This window comes from Sphaeramia orbicularis, chromosome 18, assembly GCF_902148855.1.
Source record: "Sphaeramia orbicularis chromosome 18, fSphaOr1.1, whole genome shotgun sequence".
NCBI lineage: Eukaryota > Metazoa > Chordata > Actinopteri > Kurtiformes > Apogonidae > Sphaeramia > Sphaeramia orbicularis.
Window position 1 is genome coordinate 41,691,926 of NC_043974.1, and position 20,831 is coordinate 41,712,756.

The following is a 20,831-nucleotide window of genomic DNA, read 5'->3' on the forward strand; positions in this document are numbered from 1 at the left end:
GACCGGCCCTCGAGGACCAAGATTGGACACCCCTGGTCTAAAATATGCGGGATACTGGCCCTCGAGGACCAGGATTGGACACCCCTGATCTAAAACATGCAGGATACTTGCCCTCAAGGACCAGGATTGGACACCCCTGATTTAAAACATGTGGGATACCGGCCCTCAAGGACCAGGATTGGACACCCCTGATCTAAAACATGTGGGATACCGGCCCTCGATGACCAGGATTGGACACCCCTGATCTAAAATATGTGGGATACTGGCCCTCGAGGACCAGGACTGGACACCCCTGATCTAAAATATGTGGGATACCGGCCCTCGATGACCAGGATTGGACACCCCTGATCTAAAACATGTGGGATACCGGCCCTCGAGGACCAAGATTGGACACCCCTGGTCTAAAATATGCGGGATACTGGCCCTCGAGGACCAGGATTGGACACCCCTGATCTAAAACATGCAGGATACTTGCCCTCAAGGACCAGGATTGGACACCCCTGATTTAAAACATGCGGGATACCGGCCCTCAAGGACCAGGATTGGACACCCCTGATTTAAAACATGCGGGATACCGGCCCTCAAGGACCAGGATTGGACACCCCTGATCTAAAACATGTGGGATACTGGCCCTCGAGGACCAGGATTGGACACCCCTGATCTAAAATATGTGGGATACCGGCCCTCGATGACCAGGACTGGACACCCCTGATCTAAAACATGTGGGATACCGGCCCTCGAGGACCAAGATTGGACACCCCTGGTCTAAAACATGCAGGATACTGGCCCTCGAGGACCAGGATTGGACACCCCTGATCTAAAACATGCAGGATACTTGCCCTCAAGGACCAGGATTGGACACCCCTGATTTAAAACATGCGGGATACCGGCCCTTGAGGACCAAGATTGGACACCCCTGATCTAAAACATGCAGGATACCAGCCCTCGAGGACCAGATTTGAATACCCTTGCCTTAAGGTCTCATGGTCATGCTGTGTTTTGTTTATTTATTTATTTTCTCTCATTTGAGCAGTTAAATTATGGCCGAAAAGTGTGTTGTAACGCAACTGCTATTGAACACATACTGAGTAAAATATCACTGAAACGACTGATTAGTAACACCTTACACTACTGCGTTACAGCAAAGAGTAATCCATTACTGTACTGCATTACTTTTGTAACACGTTACTCCCAACACAGACTACAATTCGTAAGACCCACCCCTGCCTAATGTGAGAAACAAATCCAGGACCTGCCCTTTTTCTGGATCTGTTCCAAAATCTAATGTATAGGATATACATAGATCAAGGATACATCCTTGATCTATGCCCTCCCCTTTTACAACCTTTCATGACAGACACCCAAACTGTACTGAAAGCCTCCTCCGTTCAGCAGAGGCAATAAACAGATCCAGTTGCAGTATTTGTACAGTGTATTTGGCTGCAGTTCAAATTCACAGTACGGACAGTAGACTCGCTTTTGCAGACAAAGACACAAGACACATGTTATGAATGACTGAACCACTGAGGAAAATATGCACATGCAGAGCGGAAAAACACAAAAATGATGAGCTCTACATTTATGCACATGGTTTTATCGTCTTCTCAGGAGTTAAACTATCACTGACAAGGCTGAAAAGTAAATAAAGTTGCAGGATGTGTTTGGGAAACATTTGTAAAGCAATTCCACCTTCTCTATTGTGAATGTACAGAGTGGCAGTATGCCAGCACTTTGGCAGCACGTATCGTGACGTCTTGTTGGTCTAAATTTAGACTCTTGGTCTGCTGCTGCATCGTGAATAATAAGTGTGGATTAGTGAGTTCCCTGGAAGTGAGTGTAGATGTGCGTGTAGTACTCATAAAGGTGGATGTAAAGCTGTTTATGCACGTAGAGTTAACACACAGGTAGCACATTCAAGTTTTCGAGGCAACTTGTGGTTAAGTTTAGAATTAACAGGAAATGATAAGTAACATGCGTGTGAATGAGAGTAAAAAAGGCGGTGACAGTGGAAGGAAGTGGTGAGAACTGACAACAGCTCTTTCAGTGAAAAACATGGCTTGTTTTGTCTGGTCTTATTTTGGAGTTGTTTGTATGTAGAAGGTGTACATGAAGCAGCAGAAGCAGCAGAAGCAGCAGCAGGACTGGATTTGGATAACAGCTGATGGGTGGGGGTGGGGGTGGGGGTGAGGGGTGGAAGAAAAGAGGGCAGGGTCTATAGCAGAGAAGCAGACTGAGGAAAAACAAGCTGAGTGTGGTAGTAGATGAGTGGAAGGCAGAGCAGTGGGCGGGGCTAATGGACTCTATATGAAAGACAGGACATGTATATTTAGTCCAATACTGGCTGAAACACAGGTCGGATGTTTTCTGAAGCTGATCTGAGCCACTTTACTCATTAATTTAGCGTCCACTTCTGGAGCAGCTTGTGCGTAAAAAAAAAAGAAGATGCCGTTGTGATTTCCGCTCACACCTGGAACGAGGAAGCACTGAGACCGTTTTTATTTTTTTTATTTTTGTGACTTATTTTTGTTTTGTTTTGTTTTGTTTTGTCTTGCTCTTGATGTCAGAATTAGGGCTGTGATTTCCTCAGGAATATGCGGGTTTTGTTTGGTGACAGGACTTGATGTGCGTTTTGCAGTGACCTGTGGCAACACCTGTGACACCGGCGCAAAAGACTATCTGGTTGGTATCAGCTGACAGAAAAACCACACTGCTGCTTTTACAGCGAGGATTTGCGTCTGACATTTGACCCATCCCATACTGCAACAATACAGTTTTTTTTTCTTTGCATTTTCTCACCTTAGTTTTTTTATCTTTTTTTTTTGTCGCAAATTGCTGACAACAACTTAGTCTTTGCGCAGCGCGTTTCAGCGAACCCTGTTACGCACAGGCAGCAGCAGCAGCATCAGGTGCTGTGAGAAGATCCAGAAGAAGTAACAGACCTAGGTGAAGCATCACACCATCACAATGACAGACGGACCCAGACAACGGAGCAGCACGGCGGGTTCCAAGGATGGAGCCGGCGGCAAGGAGTCCGGAGGAGATGGAGGAGGAGTAGCTTTGAAGAAGGAGATCGGCCTTGTGAGCGCCTGTGGGATCATAGTAGGTGAGTCTGATACAAACCCTCATCTACCCGATACCCAGGGCCGGAATGGACAAATGTAGGGCCCGGGGCACGAGGGGCCCCCTCCATAGAAGGAGGTAGAAGTTAGGAGGAAAGTCATAATGCTACATCAATAAAATTGCATGATAGAATAGAATAGGCTTTATTGTAATTTTAAAAAATACTACTGAACTGTGTAACAAAATTTAGTTTTTATAGTCTGTAAAGTGCTCAGAATAAATACAGAAGGCAATTATAAAAACAGTTAAGAATGAAATATCAAATTGGTCAAGTAAAGAAAACCACACACACACAGAACTGTATCTGTCAAAAAAAGTCATAAAATGAAAAAAAAAAAAGATCAGAAAAAGTCCAAGTCTAACCCTCACAAGAATAGTTTTGACTCTTTCCTCAAAATGTCATAACTATCATTACAGCTTCATCTTATCACTACATTATGCATATAAAAAATGTCATCATATGTGAGAAATGTATTATTTATGAGAAAAAGTTTTTTTTTTATTAAAAGACCAGTCCAAAATTTCAGCAGTTTGCAAAATACTAGTACTATATTACATAATTAAAGACAAACAAACAGGACTTTGGTACAAAAGTAAAACAATAATTCAAACTTTAGGAAGGTCAAAAATCCTTGTTAGGATTAGGATAATGTGATCAGCGTTACAGTGATTAGCATATAGTGCCACCAATCGTCCAATATCTGCCTCTTAATGATTTTGAGGTTCAGCCCCCCCCCCCACCACCACCACTTGTATTAACCTGTATCTGTGTGATAGAAACAAAACTGCTGTAAGAAAAGTAGAAAATGAGAGAGAAACTGCAAACAGAAAGACTCACTACAGTGCTTCAGTGCACAAATTATTTTAACAGCCCCCAGCATGTTTTCAGTCTGCTCTGGGATCTGATTTCAACATTCAGTAAATGAGGAACATAAAGTTTATCATTAATATGTGAGTGTTTTGCAATAAGGAGTGTGTGTTTGAACACAGCTCACATGCAGTTGTGTATCCATGCTTTAACTTTAGTTACATAGTGCTGGAAAAAGTATGCAGATCCTTCATTTAAAGTGTTTATTTAAGAGTACCCCATTAAGTGTACTCCCCTTTACTTGTGTACAGGGGGAAAATGGTCAACAAAAAGTAAAGGTGCAGTAAAAGTACTGGTTTGGTCCAGAAGTACAGACCTTACATAAATCTAATTACATATTAGGTAGTTTTAGATAAATTAATACACTGTCTGCATGGTCTAGATTAAAAATACCCACAAGTAATGAAAGCCTTAAAACTAAAACAAACATTACTTGTTGTCGTGGAGTAACTTTGTGGAATTCCTTAAATTGAAGGCCTCGTCACTCTGAGTAGTTGTTGCGTCAGTGCCATGCTCTCTGCCACAGTGAGTTCATCACTCACTGAAGTTTCATCATTTCTTTGAAGCAATGCCAGTGATTGTGACGTCGTCGCTCTCACTCGTCTGTGATTCTCAAAGGATTAGCCCATTCAGATCAGTCTGTGCTCTCACATGATCACCTTGGAGTCAACCTGGAAAGATATGAACCGACACATTGCCCTGCAGCTCCACTTAACCCATAAAGAGCCAAACATACATCCCCACCAAAAGCATCTACTGATTTAAACTGTTTAATACCTGTTGATCCACTAATCCTATCAATACATGTAAATAATTGGTGTAAAATGCAGTTTGTCATCTTTTCACGGTCATCAGATATGACCCATTTGGACGTTCAGAGGCTCTGTAGTTACCGTGGAAACACTGTCATCTTCTACAACATTGATTCACCAGTAAAACCCGTGGAGTTTAATAACTGACAGTGGGTGGAAATGCTTGGTTTATGTTCAATTAATGATAGATTTGACTGAAAAAGTTGCTTTTCCTGCAGTTTTCTCTATTTTTGATATAATAACCCTCAACTTTAATCTGGGTTTTTATGGACAGCTTTATGATCAGTGACTTTAATATAGGCAAATACCTGATTTATAGTGATAACATATAAAAAACAGAGTATGACATTCTAATAAATGGTAATAAATCAGTTAAAAAAGGTCAGATATGGAGAAAATTTCTTTTGGGAACTGACACAAAAGTAGTGCTGGGTCTTTATGGGTTAATCATTTCAAAATAGGTTTTAAAGAGCTAATAGCACACAGTATCTACCCTTTTATTACTAGAGAAAAGCTCTGATTCCAGTTTGCAGTTGTTAATGTGACAGTGATGAGTGACTTGAAAAACAGGCTGACAGTCTATCCGAGTTCAACTCCTTCAGCACCTGTGTGTGGTAACAGAAATACAACAGAAACTGAAATTCACATGAATGAAATCCTTAAATTAGCTGGAGTATTGGGTCTTGTTTAAAGCCTGTCATGGTTTCTGTAGCATTTATAAATGTTTAATCTTCAGTGAAATGCTAGGTTAAAAACAGATTCATAGTAAAACAGTAACATCTGCTATGTAGACTGCTAAATAAGCTAAAAAAGATAAATCACACACCTGGACAAATTAAAATGATTAGAAATGGTCGTATACCCTGTAGACATAGTTCTAGACGAGTTTACGTAAGAACTGAAAAGTACATATTTTCACAGACTGTGATGTCTTTATGCTAAACAGACATACAGAGAGTTAGCACTCATGCTAAATGTAGAATTTGATTAGTAATGAATAATAATATGACAAATAAAGTAGGCTAGGCTAATAATATATAAACGTTAGTGTTTTATTTAACATATCATTGCCTACATTAGCTTGATTAGGCTTTAAAATGGGCTTTAAACATATCATATAACGCTATTATTTTCATGCTAACTTGACTCTGCTTATGTTTTGTAACACATATCGTTAGCCTCATAGCATGATTGCCTACGTCATATTTTTGTCAAAATTTTGATATCTGCATAAAATGAATCAGCAGTGTTAGGAGAGTAAAGTTACGCAGGTATCATAATTTGTCCAAAAATATGACTTAGGCAATTGCGCCATGAGGCTAACGATATGCTACGTAGACTCAATTTCACATCAATTAAATACTCAAATCAGCACAAATTATAAGACTTGATCTTGTTATTATTATGCTAGGCTAATATTAAATAAATTAAACCACCAGAGACTGGAATTTATGATTAAATCCTAAAAATAGTACCTAAAACATGTCAAATTAAAATATCTATAAAAAATAACCAGGTCTGTGTTCTATATTGTTTTGTACTTAGTTGTATTATATAAAATATTTAGAGCAATGTTCAGATTCAGTGAAAGTTAATTTGTTATGAATTGCTTTTATTGTTTGTTTGACTGTGTGACAGATGCTAATTACAACCAGTTAATTTTAAATGTTGAAATCATATGTTTCTTTTATAAATGTACTCCCTACACATAATGGCAGGGCAGTACAGAGGTCAGTCAAGGACAGTGAGAGTTGTGGCATCCATTCAGTACAGACCACAAACAAACAGAGATAACACCATTAGGCGACAGTTGAGTGTCATGTGGATCGATATCAGTGTGAGGATGACTCATGGCACAGCTCGTCCAGGTGGGTCTGGAGACTGGGTGGTCTTTGTATTGACCTTGACAGGATGAAGAGAAGGGAGGGGTTGATTCATTCGAAAATGTGTTTCCACAGTAACGGGAGAAAAAAGGAGCAAGAAAGAGAGAGAGAGAGAGAGTGTGAGCGAGCACGGGAATTCCCAAAAGGTTTGATCCAGGAGAGACGGAAGCTGGGAAAAAATAGAACAGAAGACAGAGTCAAAGAGAGATGACGAGTAATCTTGGCATTAAGATTGTGTTGAGAAAGCGTTGCTCCTTTTCTGTTTGTGTCTTTCCTTGAAAAGCCTTGAGGCTGATGTAATGGAAAGGCTGCACTAAATCAGCCTCATGGTCACTTGAGACACGTTTTTATTGAGCAAAATCTCCAGGTCAGTGATGACGACGATGATGATGAAGATTCTAAAGCAGTGATGAGTCAGTCGTTACCTCGTAAGAGCAACAATGGAAGTCAAAATAACCGAGGTCTGTGTATTAAAGAAACAAAAAAAGCCTGTCATCTGTCCTGTTCTTCATTAGTGGAACATTCCTGTGAAGATCATCAGTTTTTATAGCTCTAAAGCTCTAAAAACAGCTGTTATGATGTCATATTTCTGTGCTAGATTTAGTAAAATAGCCTTAACAGACAGTTTACCTGAATGTAGGTCTGTATGTTACCATACAGACGGCTGTCAAAACTAAAAAGATCAACGTTACTGTGTTAATACTTGTTAAATAAAGTTCAGTCATTCAGTCATTTTATGTGACTGCTTAATCTTCTGGAGGGTTTCGGATTTTTTTGTATTTCCCAGGCATAAAGAGTTAATTTAAGATAAAAGTTTTTACACTAATTACAAATATGTAAGCACTCATACTAAATTTATAATTAGTTTTAGAATTTAATCAGATGCTAGTAGACCATGCTAACTTTAGATAAACTGTTAGCATGTTTTTAAAGCATATTACAGCACATGCATTATTATAATATATTGATTCCCTGGATAATATTCTTATTGTAGGAGGTAGTTCCTGCAAATTTAACCAGGATGCACTGGAAGATACGATTTTATATCTGAATGGAACCTTCCAGGATAATAATAATAATAATTATGATAATAATAATAATAATAATAATAATAATAATAATAATAATAATAATAATAATAAAAAGCTTCACTCTATTGATGTATTTGATTAAAAAAATTAATCTTATATTTTGTAACTACTAAAACCAAAGTCTTTACTGCTGTAAATTATTAAGCTTTATTTGTTTGGTGACAGGAAGTTCTCACATCCAGATCCAGTTGGAGAACATGTAGAGACAAGTGCAGTCCCTATCTCATTTGGCCACATTGATAATAGCCCCACCTTTAATTGTATCCATCCAGGGACAGACCAATCTTTCATTTATTGCCCTTTATTTACAGGCTTAACACAAAGACACCTGTTGCCAGCGGTCGACCATTCATGCCATCTTAGTGGATTTTATGGCGGTTCAGAGTCCACACACTACCAGTTAGTTACCCCAGTATTCTTGACCTGCTTTATGCCCTTGACTAAGTCACTCTTTCATGCTCATTGAGCTCACATTGTCATGTGGGAGAAAGCGAACGAGGCACTAAGTCAGGTGTCTGATCTTTTACTGTGAGCGTGAGCATGCCCCGCTGGGTTTCCAAGAAAAGGGTTGAGCACGAGGACATCAAACGCCTTTATGGCCTATTGTACAGTACAGGCATTTATCATTTACACACACACACATAAATCCAGAAACGTGCAAAGTCGGGGGATTGGGATTAGAAGTGAACTTTTGGTCACTTGGAAGAAAGCCCCACCCTGATAATGTTGTTTTATTAGCTGGGTCAGCTTACCCATGTCTGAGCTGGACTCCACTCTATGGCGTCTGTTATAGTGTTGCTACACAGACTCAAACTGGCATCAACTGGTAATCCTTAAATTATCAGGAATGTTGATTAGCCCTGCTTTTGCTTTGCCATCTAAAATTCAAAGAAGCTTCATTTTACCTTGACACGTGTTCGCATTAATCGTATTACTATTTTAATGACTGTGTGTCTCATAAATTGTCTCAGTATTATAAATGACTTCCGTGGAGTCATAACTCACTCACACATTAACACATGAGCTTGCAGGGTCTATAACAGTCTGGCCTGGGGCCAAGCAGCAGGTTGTCTCAGCTTGGTGGCTGTTTGAACAGGGACTTCACACTGGGAGGAAATGCAAGGGCTAAGCTCACTGGGTTTTATTTATAAAGGCTGATTATAGTTATATCATAATGCTGTGCAAGCTCACACACAAACCTGTTAATATTCATAGTGCGCTGCTGGTGTGATGTTTGGTTTAGTAGTGACCCCCAGTCATGTGCTGTGGAGGACAATCCAAGTATTAGTGTTTGGACTCAGCTGTAAAGAACATACACATATGTAGTAGTAATATGTCTACATAATAGCAACAATTTGAAATATAAAAAAACCTGATGTTAAAGGTTCAATATGTAAAATTCATGCATCCTCATCTGCTTTTGTGATAACGTTCCTTAATGTTCTCTTTAGCTCATCTACAGTGTTAACAGTGTGAAGGACTGGCTACTGTTTCCTTACAAATGCAGTTTGCCAATGTCAGCAACTGTTGCCTAGCACAACACATACTCCAACACATGCACACAAGCACATGCAACCCTTGAGCTAGTTCCTCAGCTAAGAAATGTCTGGGCTACCTTCACCCTGGATAGCAGTCTGTACAATGATCTCCGTGTTGAGGACTCGGGTCTCTCTGTGAAAATACTTGCAAATCGTTAGCCTCATAGCATAATTGCTCAACAGTCACATTTTTGGCCAATTTGTGATACCTGCATAAAATGAAGCAGCAGTATTAGGTGAGTTAAGTTATGCAGATATCACAGTTTGGCTGGAAATATGACTTAGGCAATTATGGTCAACTTCAAGTTTATTTATATAGCACATTTACAATAATGTGAAGCGCCCAAAGTGCTGTACAAGGATATACAAGGTTGCCGCTGGGTCTTAAAAAGTCTTAAAAATCTTGAATTTAGAAATCTGCATTGAATACCTTAAAAAAAGTCTTTAAATAGTATTAAATTTGATATGGTAGGTCTTAAGTTATGTTGTCATAAAACTTGTTCGCTCTATTGTGTCTAAATGTGTCTGGGAAAGGTCCAAGCTGTAAAGAAAGAAACATAAGTCCTACTCAGTTTCAACCTGACAATTTATATTGAAATTAGGAACCTATTATTGCTAACTTTGCAACCCCTGGTGAGAAATGATCACAGAACATTCAGCCCAAAACAGAGTCACAAATTTCTGCCAGTGTTGCCTTGAAACAGGCTGTGAAATGGGCATTAAATTCTGTTGTAAGTAGTCTTAAAAAGGCCTTACGAAGTCTTAAATTTAACTTGTCGAAATCTGTAGGAACCCTAATATAGGTAAAAATACAAGATATAATAAAAGTTATAAAAAAAAAAAAAAAAAAAAATATATATATATATATATATATATATATATATATATATATATATATATATATATATATATAAGATATAGTAAAACTGATTAAACAGACACACAATAATAGGATAAATAAATAGTATCTAGTATTTTTTTTAGCTTCATAGCATAATGAAGCTAACGAAATGCAAAGCTGTAATACATCCTTTAAAGGCGCTACAACTACCCCTAAATGTGATACTTTATATAAAACTTTCAGAGTTGCGAATTACAGGCGCTGAAGCAAAAGGGACTACAACCTAAATCCTGCGTCTGTTTCTGTCAAACAACATCAAACAGAAATGAGCTCAGAGATCATGTGGGAGACCAAGCCTCTTCCTTTGTGAAATAAAACTCCAAACAAATCCAATAACAATAGAGGACATGAAAATATCCTGTGGTAAGAGGCCTGGGGTTTGTAAAAGAGAAACATTTGGTCCGGAAACATGACAGAGACATGTGGACATCTGATGTAAGCTCCTCGAAGTGATACCATAGTTTTCTTCCATTTCTTGTAGGAGGATTTAAAAGTACTGAGTTAGCTGGATAACAGTTTTTCTAAAAGATTTTGTTCCTCTTAGTCGGGAGAAGAAAGGATGTCAAAATGAAGGCAAGAACAGGAAACTTGAAGATTCCATGTTAGTCAGCATGTCGCACACATTTGTGCACATGACACGAAGAAAAAGCATTTACTGCTGTATTTATGAAAGGAAGAATTAAAGCACAGGACTAATTAACTACGGTGTTTTTTTTTTTAATGTCAAAGGTCATGCACCAATGACCACCGCAACCATAAAGAGGCATGGTGCGGGGGTTGGGGTGGGGTGGGGGTGTCATTTGTCTCATTTTACCTTTTACCTACAACTACAGTTACATAAGTGAACAGACGTTTTTACCACTCACGTGTGATACATATGGGATGTGTTAAAGTTTGTTGTTGAGCAAATATGTCCCGAGCACATGGTTCAGCATATGTAAAGTTTTAAGTTAACATCGAACAGTTCTGACATACTAATGGAGAAGATTCGGTTTGGTTTACATTCAAAAAAGGACTTTCAGTCATCTTTACTGTTAATTAGATGATTGTTTAGTGGGTGACACTTTACAAAGAGGGTGCATTAATTAATGTTAATATGGTAATAAGCATTCCTTTAGTTAGTAGATAAACATTAATTAGCAAATGGAGCTTATGTTAACTAGATTATTAATATATACATTATTCAGTTGTTTATGGGGATCCCATTAACATTAGTTAATTACATACTAATAAGAATCGATTAACCAGTATCCAGGGTAGGATCCAGCACCTCTAGGAATAAGCAAGTTGAAAAAAGAATGAATGAATAACTGAAACAAACTGTTTACATGTTAATTAAAGTACTAATTACACACACACACACACACACACATATTTTGGTTCTATAATGTAAATACTGTCGAATGAGTTTATCCTAATTTGGTATCGGCCTATTTTGTTCATCGTTCTGGCTTAAACTCTAAAGACAGGAGTGAGTATTTAAAATGTTATTATATTAACATATTTGATGATAAGAATGGGGGTGGAATTAAATATATTTTTTGTCCTCCCACTTCTTTTTGAGTGTAAATGAATGATTGTGGAATTTTGAACCTGCATGTGTCCTGTAAACGCTCGAAATAAACAAATAAATGAACACGGATGAAAGGAATGAATGAACTAATTTCAATAAATGGTTATGACTGCTACTTAAACTAGTTAAAGTTTACCATTACAGTAATGCTAATGACTCTACAGTTATAGTAAAATGTCAATAGTTACTGTCACCAAATGTATATACATCTGAGTCATTTTTATTTAGTATCAGAATCAGAATCGTGTTTATTGCCGTGTAAGTAAACAGGGTTCACATTACTAGGCATTTGCTTCATAGAACATGGAGTATGCAGTAAAGAATAAAATAGAATAGAATAAAATAAAATAAACAAGTAAGATAGAGTTATAATGGATGATCACATACATACTATGTCCGTGATTTTCCTAAAAAACAAACAAAAAACCCCCCGAACATTTCAAATTCATAAAAAAACTAAAAGCAGATGTTTGGTGTTTGTGTCTAACAAGTAATGATCAGTTGATTCATTTTATGTCAGAAGACAATAACCAACCAATCAAATATCCCCCATCTGTGGACAAACAGGATAACTTTAGTCAAATGGACAAATGTTGGTGTAAACCTTGTTTTACGTCGTACCTAGAATGGGACTGCATCATTCATACCTTTGACTTTTGTACTGTAAATCGCCACCTGTTATGATTGAAAACCTTCAACCTTTAACCCCGTCACCTTTTTTATCGACTGGCGGATTCAGGCACAGTCTGGCGGTAGTCAGCAGAATGTGATAGGAGGCTGGTGACCTCTGACCTTGGCTTTGTTGGGTTGGACAGGAGTGACTTTGTGACGTCTTTCATGTCCAACCACAGTCCAATTGTCCACGCCTGCGTCTTTTCTGCTCCTGTATAAACCGCCTGGCAGTCTGATGCTCATTAAATGTGTCAGGACATTACTCTCCCCCCTCTGCATCCCCCTCACATCCCTCCCTCTTTGCACTCTTTCACCCCTCTCTCTGTCTTGTTCCATCTCCTCATTCTCGGTGCTAACTCAGCAGATTACAGGTTCCACTTTGCCTGATGGCTCAGCTGCTTCAAACTATGCTCGCTCTCTGTTTTGGCTCAGTCCCTCACTTCCTGATCACTCTGTCTGTCTGCAATACTTGGAGCAGGTATTAAGCAAAAAGTAATGACCCCAAATACCCCTCTCACCAGAACTCAGACTCAGAGTACAAGGCAGTCTTTACTTAAGCATAAGTAATGACTCCTGATAATTCAAGGTGATGCAACATTTCTAGTTTAATCTAAGAAACGCAGTGAAACGCACTTTTTTTTTTTTTTTTACATACACAAAACAACATTTAAATCAATAACAGACAAGGTCATAGTTCCACTGTTAACTGAACTGAGGTATATTTCTGATCTTTGGACAACACCATCCAACGGTTTCCCCTTGCTTTAAGCTAATCTAATCAGGTCCTGGTTCTAGTGATAATGTACAGATTCGACAGTGGTATTTATCTTTTTTATTGAACTCTTGTAAATAAAGTGATAGCTGAATAATTACCTGAAATGTCAAAGAACTAATGCAATATGTGCAGTTAATGCAAACTGATTAAAATGACCTTATGAAGCAACAAAAGTAACATAAAGCAAAAAAAAAAAAAAAAAAAAAGTTTTAGAGAGACTTTACTGATCCCATAATGGAGAAATTCAGTAAAGAAAAAATTGCAAGAAAAAAAAGGTGCATGCATAAGGATAGTGCAAAAGACAAGCAATATAAAATAATAATATTCATAAGTAATAAAACTATACAGACTATACACATATTTACAACAGAGTGGAATTGTAATATGTCAGACAGTACAGATGAGACACAAACAGTAATTCAATAATTCAACCGTAATTTTATACAACTCACTGAAATAAAACATTGAACATTTCTTTAATATAATAGTCTATTTGTACACTACCTTTGTTTAAATTCAGTCTGATCTTGTAAAGTAACAAATAATAATTTAATGTTTTAGTGTTATACATGTTATATTAATAGACAGAAATGATTAACTTAATGTATGTACATGTATAGATGTATATTTATGGATTTATGTTAATTATTAACCCTTTATAGGGCACTCATTGAAATAGTCTGAAATTCAAAGTTTCAACCTTAGTGTGTTATTGGACATCATCTTTTACCTCCTTTTCGGCTGGTATGACAACAGTCTCATTCCTCTTGCCATAAAACATCCGAGCAACACTTGCGAAAAATACACACATACAATAAAACAACTGTTAAAAGGTCATAAATTGACAAAAACACTCATATTCACTATTTACAGCTTCAAAATGCCTCTAAAGTCTTTCTGAATCACTATTTAATGTTATAAAAACCAATATGCTTCTGGATCTCACTGAGGCACAGGATTGGCCCGTAATTAATGTTTGTGGAAATTACCAAAAATAGTCACTTGCCCAATAAAGGGTTAAAATATTCTGATTCTGATTAACGTTATCCTTTGAATAGAATTAAGTAAAAATCCAATTACACTGTCCTAAAAAAAGAAGATGTTCCACTCATTCCTGACTCTTCTCCTCCTTCCTCCACCAGGTAACATTATTGGCTCAGGTATATTCGTCAGTCCAAAGGGAGTCATGGAGAACGCCAGCTCTGTGGGCATAGCGTTGATCGTGTGGATCATCACCGGCATCATCACTGCCATCGGGGCGCTGTGCTACGCTGAGCTGGGCGTAACTATCCCCAAGTCTGGCGGAGATTACTCCTACGTCAAGGACATCTTTGGAGGCCTGGCAGGGTAAGGAAACACATAACACAGTTTCAGTTGTTTACTTGTGGCTTTTATCTGATCGGAAACAAGTGCAGGGGGATTTAGATGGTTTTCCAAGGCCATCTGGAGGTGTGATATGAGTCATCTGTAGTGACACAGTCATAGTCGGATTTACTGAACCTTTACTTTGTACAGGAAACTATGGGCTTTGTGGTTTTTGGGTGTCATCTAGTACTCTGCACTAACTTGGTGTAAGAATTCATATGATTGCATCATTCATAAACTATACACATTTTCATAGAAGCCAAAAGTTATTGTAAAAGTATAGTTTATCATGTTTTTTTATTTTTAATGGTGTATGAAGAAATAACAATTTAATGTGTCAAAGACATCTTTTGCCCCAAATTTAGGTTTACTGATGTTAGCATGCTAGAAGTGATATAAATAGAAAACAGTTTTTGGTGAGTAAAGGAGTAAAGGTTAATGCAGAATATTCTTCTAGACCATTAATTAGAATCAGAATATTTTACAAATCCCAAAGGGAATTTTTTGTGTGTTACAGTCGCTCCATTCAAGTATAATAAAAAGTAGCAGGAGAGAAATTATTATACATATAAACGTACATAGAGCTCTGAATATAAATATTGAAGTGTGTATTGCCACAGTACTGTGGGACTACCTTTCTCATTAGTCTGTTACCACAGAGCCAATCAGCGCCCAGTTCTATGTGCATGTGTAGACTGGTAACCTGTCACCCTGCTGACACAGTACTGTGGCAATAACCATCATACATGCCATGGGCCTATCAGGTTATAGGCAAAGGCTAGGGGACCAGTTATTGAAGACTATGTCCAGACAACAACGTTTGTGGTATTTTTCTTTTGTGGATTCTAAAAGTTTTGTGTCCATACACGTATCGTTTCAAGAAATATCTGCGTCCAGGTGGAAATGGGAAAACTGGGTCAAAACAGTGTAATACATATACCACACCTATATGTGGCACTGTACACAAACACAGACAGAGCCACAGGATACACTAAAATCACAGACGAATGCAGTGAGCATGTGCATGAGGTTATGTCCAGGGTTTTCTTCTTATGGTCACATGGTACTATGGCGTCATCGTTAGCAGAATGTGGTGTTGTGCCTATCCATTCTGCTCTGGGACCCGTTCTCCAAAAATACCGTTTCACAGCACCAACAACGCCGGTATCATGTGGACGAAAGGCCAAAATGATATTAAACTTTTGCGGATTGACACAACTTGGTTATGGTGATCGAGGCATATGCACCATAAATCACCACAGTACTGTGGCAACAAGAGGACAATGAGCTCATGGAACAGTGTCCATGACTGGCTCTGTGGCAACAAAATGTCCTTACTGCTTATTGTCACAGTACAAATGCTAACATCTGATTGGCTCTGTGGAAATAGACAAACATATTTTGTGCTGCAGTACTGTGGCAGTAGCCATTGCCTATAAATATACCAATTATACATATTAAAACACAATTAGAACAGAAATTTGTACACTATGTACTGGGTAATATATTATCAAAATGATAATGAAAGAAATATACTTAAATAAGTGTGCAAAAATTGTTGTTATTAAAATTATGGGATTAAATGTTAATAGTGTTAAATTAGTTTTTATTACAATACCGACCCAACTTTCATAGCTTGAGTCATTTTTTCCGACTCCTAATCTTATAAGATTTAGCTTTAACGAATGATTTTCCCTCCTTTTTGAAGATGCTTTGAAATCTCAGGTCACTGAGGTTGGTTGAACCTCAGTCAGTCCTTGTCAAAAAAGTACTTTTCTCTATTAAAATATTTGACCCAGTTCTCAAGACGGGAGGTCTTCCCGAACATTTGAAGTTAATTTGGCAGGGATTTAGATGAGCGTCCCAGCATGTCTAGATTCCTCTGTTAAACCTGCAGGAGGCAATTTCTGCCTCAGGCCAGTCATTTTAATTCAGAACAAGAGGGGGGTCTTGGCTCATAAGCAGAAAGTACACTATATGGACAAAAGTATTGGGACACATCACAGCTACAGCTGTAAGATGTCCTGTTCATGCTGATTTGAGATATAAACGCCAATATTTCTTTAAAGTTTAATGGGAGATTTTTCTCCCTAATTGACGTGTGAAGAAAGTAGATGGTTAGTTGTGGTGCAAAATTATGATTTATAGTCATGTTTTAGAAATTTAGAGGTAGAACATTTAAAATCATAGTCATGGATGGAAGTAAAAAAACATCTCTTTAAACCAAACTAACCAATGCAATGATATTCACCACAATATAAAACTATATATTATTAAATTGGTCATTATTGTTTTATATTCCAGACCCCTGTTAGAAAAGAAACACCTGAATTCAACGTGTCCCAATACTTTTGTCCAATATATAAAACCAAGATTAAACAAGATCTGAGTCATGGAGTTCCTCCCACAAGCGCAAATGAATCCACACTGATTTGGAATGAACTTTCCTCAGCCCACAGCCCTGTCCGGTTCGTCCATAAATGGTGGGTTTAACATTAGGTAACAGTGCTTACAGTAAATGCTTGGGAACCTTGCTTATGTTAATTTCCGACCAAAACAATATCGTTTGTTAGCGTAGATTTCACACACACTGCGCTTTTGCCCAGACTGTAAACACAGATTAGACCATTGTTTTTTTCAAATATCACGAGGATACATATTATCGGGGTATTTTGGGAGAGGAATTCACCCAGACAAAACAGCCAATGATTGTTTTAGTCGCTTTGTACAATAGCTATCAATAAACTTCAATGCACTTTTACCTCCGGAGACTTGTTCACTCCTTCAGATGCTCGGTTTGAAGTGTTGGGGGCCACACTGTTTCCCTGTGCCCGCTGTTGAGGATAAATAAACTGTATTCAAGGAGGGATTGTTTTTGTTGTGCTGTTCCTTTTATCCATGTGTATATAAGTCAATAACTAGAATAACGGAAATACTTACATCACTGTGTCGCAGCTGCTTTACGGTGAGATCCTAAGGAAGAGATCGTAAACTACTCTCAGCTTGAATGGACAATGTTTCAAGTACAAAGGCTCTTTGTTATGTCAGGCTAATGAGGGTTGTGTTACACCCATAAAGTGAGTCTGTAGACTGCAGTAGTTACAGGTAGCACTGGTGTGGAACTACTGAGAGAATGTATATAAAGGAAAATATAGGTTAATTTTTTTTTTTTTTATTTCACATACCGTGACAACTCTTCTGGAAACAACTCATTTATGTGGCGGAGTCTACAGTATTAGCCCTGTTTTATAGCATCATTTTTACATTTAAAACCATGCATTCCAGTGAGATATAATCCCATTAATGCAGTCAGGTGTAATGATCCCTCTATAAGCTCTCAGAAAATTTCATGGAAAAACCACATGTCTGGACTCTATCCCCTCTCAGCCCCCTGTTTTATCCTCTTTTTCCTCCTGTGTTAATATTAGTGTAGCTCCAGTGACTGCATGTGCCACCACTGATGGGGCTTCATCCATTGTAGAATGTGCAAATCTGCAAATGGCTCGAAAACCGGCGGAACTTACAGGGCACACTGTAAAAAAAAAAAAGGTAACAACCTTGAGCTGACTAGATGGAACTAGAGTTGCTCACTATCTGTGTACTATATCGGTAGATGTGATAAGAAAACACCTACTGTGTGTTCTGATGTGATCTGTAGAAGTTGTTGCATCATCAAAGTGTTGAAATCTCTCATTTTAACACCGCATAAGTGAGATGATTCCACCGAAAAACAGCTATCAAACAAGAAATATCACTCGTCCGGCTTAGAGAGGAAGGTTTTAAATATTTCTAGGTCAGAGCATTTCAGGAAATGAATGATATCTGAGAGATCAGCCACACATGCACTAGCTTGTTGTAACAGCAAGATAATATATTTCTGCAAACATCTTTCAGCAATATATGTAACAGAGGCAGGTTAGTTTACTTTAGTAAGTCTACTGATCCAAACTGTTTAATACCTGTTGATTCACTAATCCTATCAATACATGTAAATAATTGGTGTAAAATACAGTTTGTCATCTTTTCATTGTCATCACATATGACCCATTTGGACGTTCAGAGGCTCCGTAGTTACCGTGGAAACACAGTCATCTTCTACAACATTGATTCACCAGTAAAACCCACAGAGTTAGATCAACGACAGTGGATGGAGATGCTTGTTTTTATACTCAGTTATTAATATCTTTGTCAAAAAAGTCACTATTTCTTGAGTTTTCTCTGTTTTTGATATAATAACACAACTTTACACTGAGGTTTGATTAACGTCTACATGATCAGTGAATTAAATACAGAAAAATACATGATTTACACTGAAAAATATGAAATACAGACAATAATATTAGGAGAAATGATGATAAATCACCTAAGAAAGGTTAAAAATAGAGGAAAAATTCATTTTGGAACTGCCACAAGTGTAGTGAAGTCAATCAACTAACTTTTACTATGACATAAAACAGAGAAAAGCAACACATTTTTTTTTAAAGCTTGTTTATTACTCTTCCAGTATAAAAATGAATTGTTTTATAGTCTGGTTTAAGGTTGCACCGATCCAATATTAGGATCGGATATCGGCCCTGATATCAACATTTTAGCTGGATCAGGGATCTGTAAAAGCAACCAGTCCGTAAGACCGATCCTTCCTCTTTAAATTTTTGCGACACGGCCTGCATCATGTATGACAGGAGTTGAGTGGAGTTGTTTCAAACACAGACAGGCAACATGGAGCGAACTAAGTGTTTAATGACCAGATGAGTTTCTTCTCAAACTGAGCATTTAATATAAAACATGCTGCAGCTTACAGAACACAAACAGGTCACTGGCACTCGACATCTTGAAAGTGTAAAATTTTTTTTTTCTTTTGTCAACACAATCTTAACTCAACTTAAAGCGTTTTCTCTTAATAATTATCAGGTTTGTTTTGACGCTCTTTACTATTCATATGAACTGAAATATCTGAAAATAAAGAAATAATACATCCTTTTAATATAAACTTAAACCAGCATGAAGTGCCTGGTTTTCTCTAAACTCAAATAACTTAGTCCCAACAGAGGTATTTCAGCCTGACCACACCAGGTAAGGCTTGTAGTTTCTTAAATCAACAATGATATCGGATTGTTATCAGATATCAACCAATACGCGGAACTGAAAAAGTCGGATCAGTGCATCCTTAGTCTGGTTCACTTAGGCCCGTCCATGTAATCATCATTATGTGTTGCTTAATTTGACTGTTTGTATCTTTGCCTCCCCCTCCCCTTTCCCCCATTTCTTGCAGGTTTTTGCGTTTGTGGATCGCTGTGCTGGTCATCTACCCCACCAACCAGGCTGTGATCGCGTTGACGTTCTCCAACTACGTCCTGCAGCCCCTCTTCCCCACCTGTTTCCCACCAGAGAACGGCCTGCGTCTGCTGGCCGCCGTCTGCCTCCGTAAGTAACACCAGCTGTCACACATGTGCAACCACTCCTAGTAGTAAGCACCCACAAACACAACAGAACTATAACAAAAACAACATCTCGTCTCCTCAAATCAAGAGTATTCTAGTGTATTTTTATCTCACCGGCCGATGTGCCATGAGCTATTGTGAAGGCGCTGTGTCCGGTGTCGTCTTCGTCGCCATCTTCGTCGTTGTCTTCATTAGCAATTTCTTCAAACATCTTCTCTAACGAAACTAGTGGTTGGATTCATTTCACATTTTATATGTAGCTTCCTTGGGACAATGTCTACAAAGTTTTGAGAAATTTTGATTTTTGAATTTTTGGTGGATTTTTGAAATATTAAAAAATTGCCTTTAAGCACAATAGCCCATATTTTGATGGTTTATAACATGAGAATGTTTAGAGATATCAATATAGTTACTACTGAGCACTGATAGGAAGTTACATATGGACTTTCATTTAATTAGTTGAGTTCTTCTCAGTGAAAGTATCACCCACTTGATCTCCTGCATCCAGACCACAGGACTCTAACATAGAATAAAACCTGACAACCTCACAAATTTAACTTGTTATTGATTTTTGATGCAACATGCTACAGGGCAATTTGTCCTATTTTTCATGTGTATTTCAAGTTTTTTTTTCTTCTCTAAACTAGTGACAGCTAGAGAAATGTTTCGTACCAGTACAATCATGAGATGTCTGGAAGTTTATTTGCAGAGCATGATCACATAATGCTTCAGAATGATGAAAATAGTTTTTAAAAAATCAGTCAAAAAGAAAAAAACATGAGCAAAAACAGG

General features: G+C 37.9%; 1 protein-coding gene across 2 annotated transcripts in view; it reads left to right on the forward strand.

Annotated features, from left to right (window-relative positions):
* Positions 1 to 2,268: 2,268 nt before the first annotated feature.
* The window catches only part of slc7a8a (solute carrier family 7 member 8a), a 41,000-nt gene continuing 22,437 nt past the window's right edge, over positions 2,269 to 20,831 (forward strand). Inside the window, exons 1-4 of one of the 2 annotated variants that reach the window (XM_030162502.1) lie at positions 2,269 to 2,679; positions 2,848 to 3,103; positions 14,376 to 14,580; positions 19,871 to 20,022. In XM_030162502.1, the coding sequence (XP_030018362.1) occupies positions 2,965 to 3,103; positions 14,376 to 14,580; positions 19,871 to 20,022 (496 nt within the window). In that variant the 5' untranslated portion in view covers positions 2,269 to 2,679; positions 2,848 to 2,964. Of the gene's footprint in view, positions 3,104 to 14,375; positions 14,581 to 19,870; positions 20,023 to 20,831 lie in introns of both variants that reach the window. The other variant, XM_030162501.1, reaches the window with a different exon arrangement.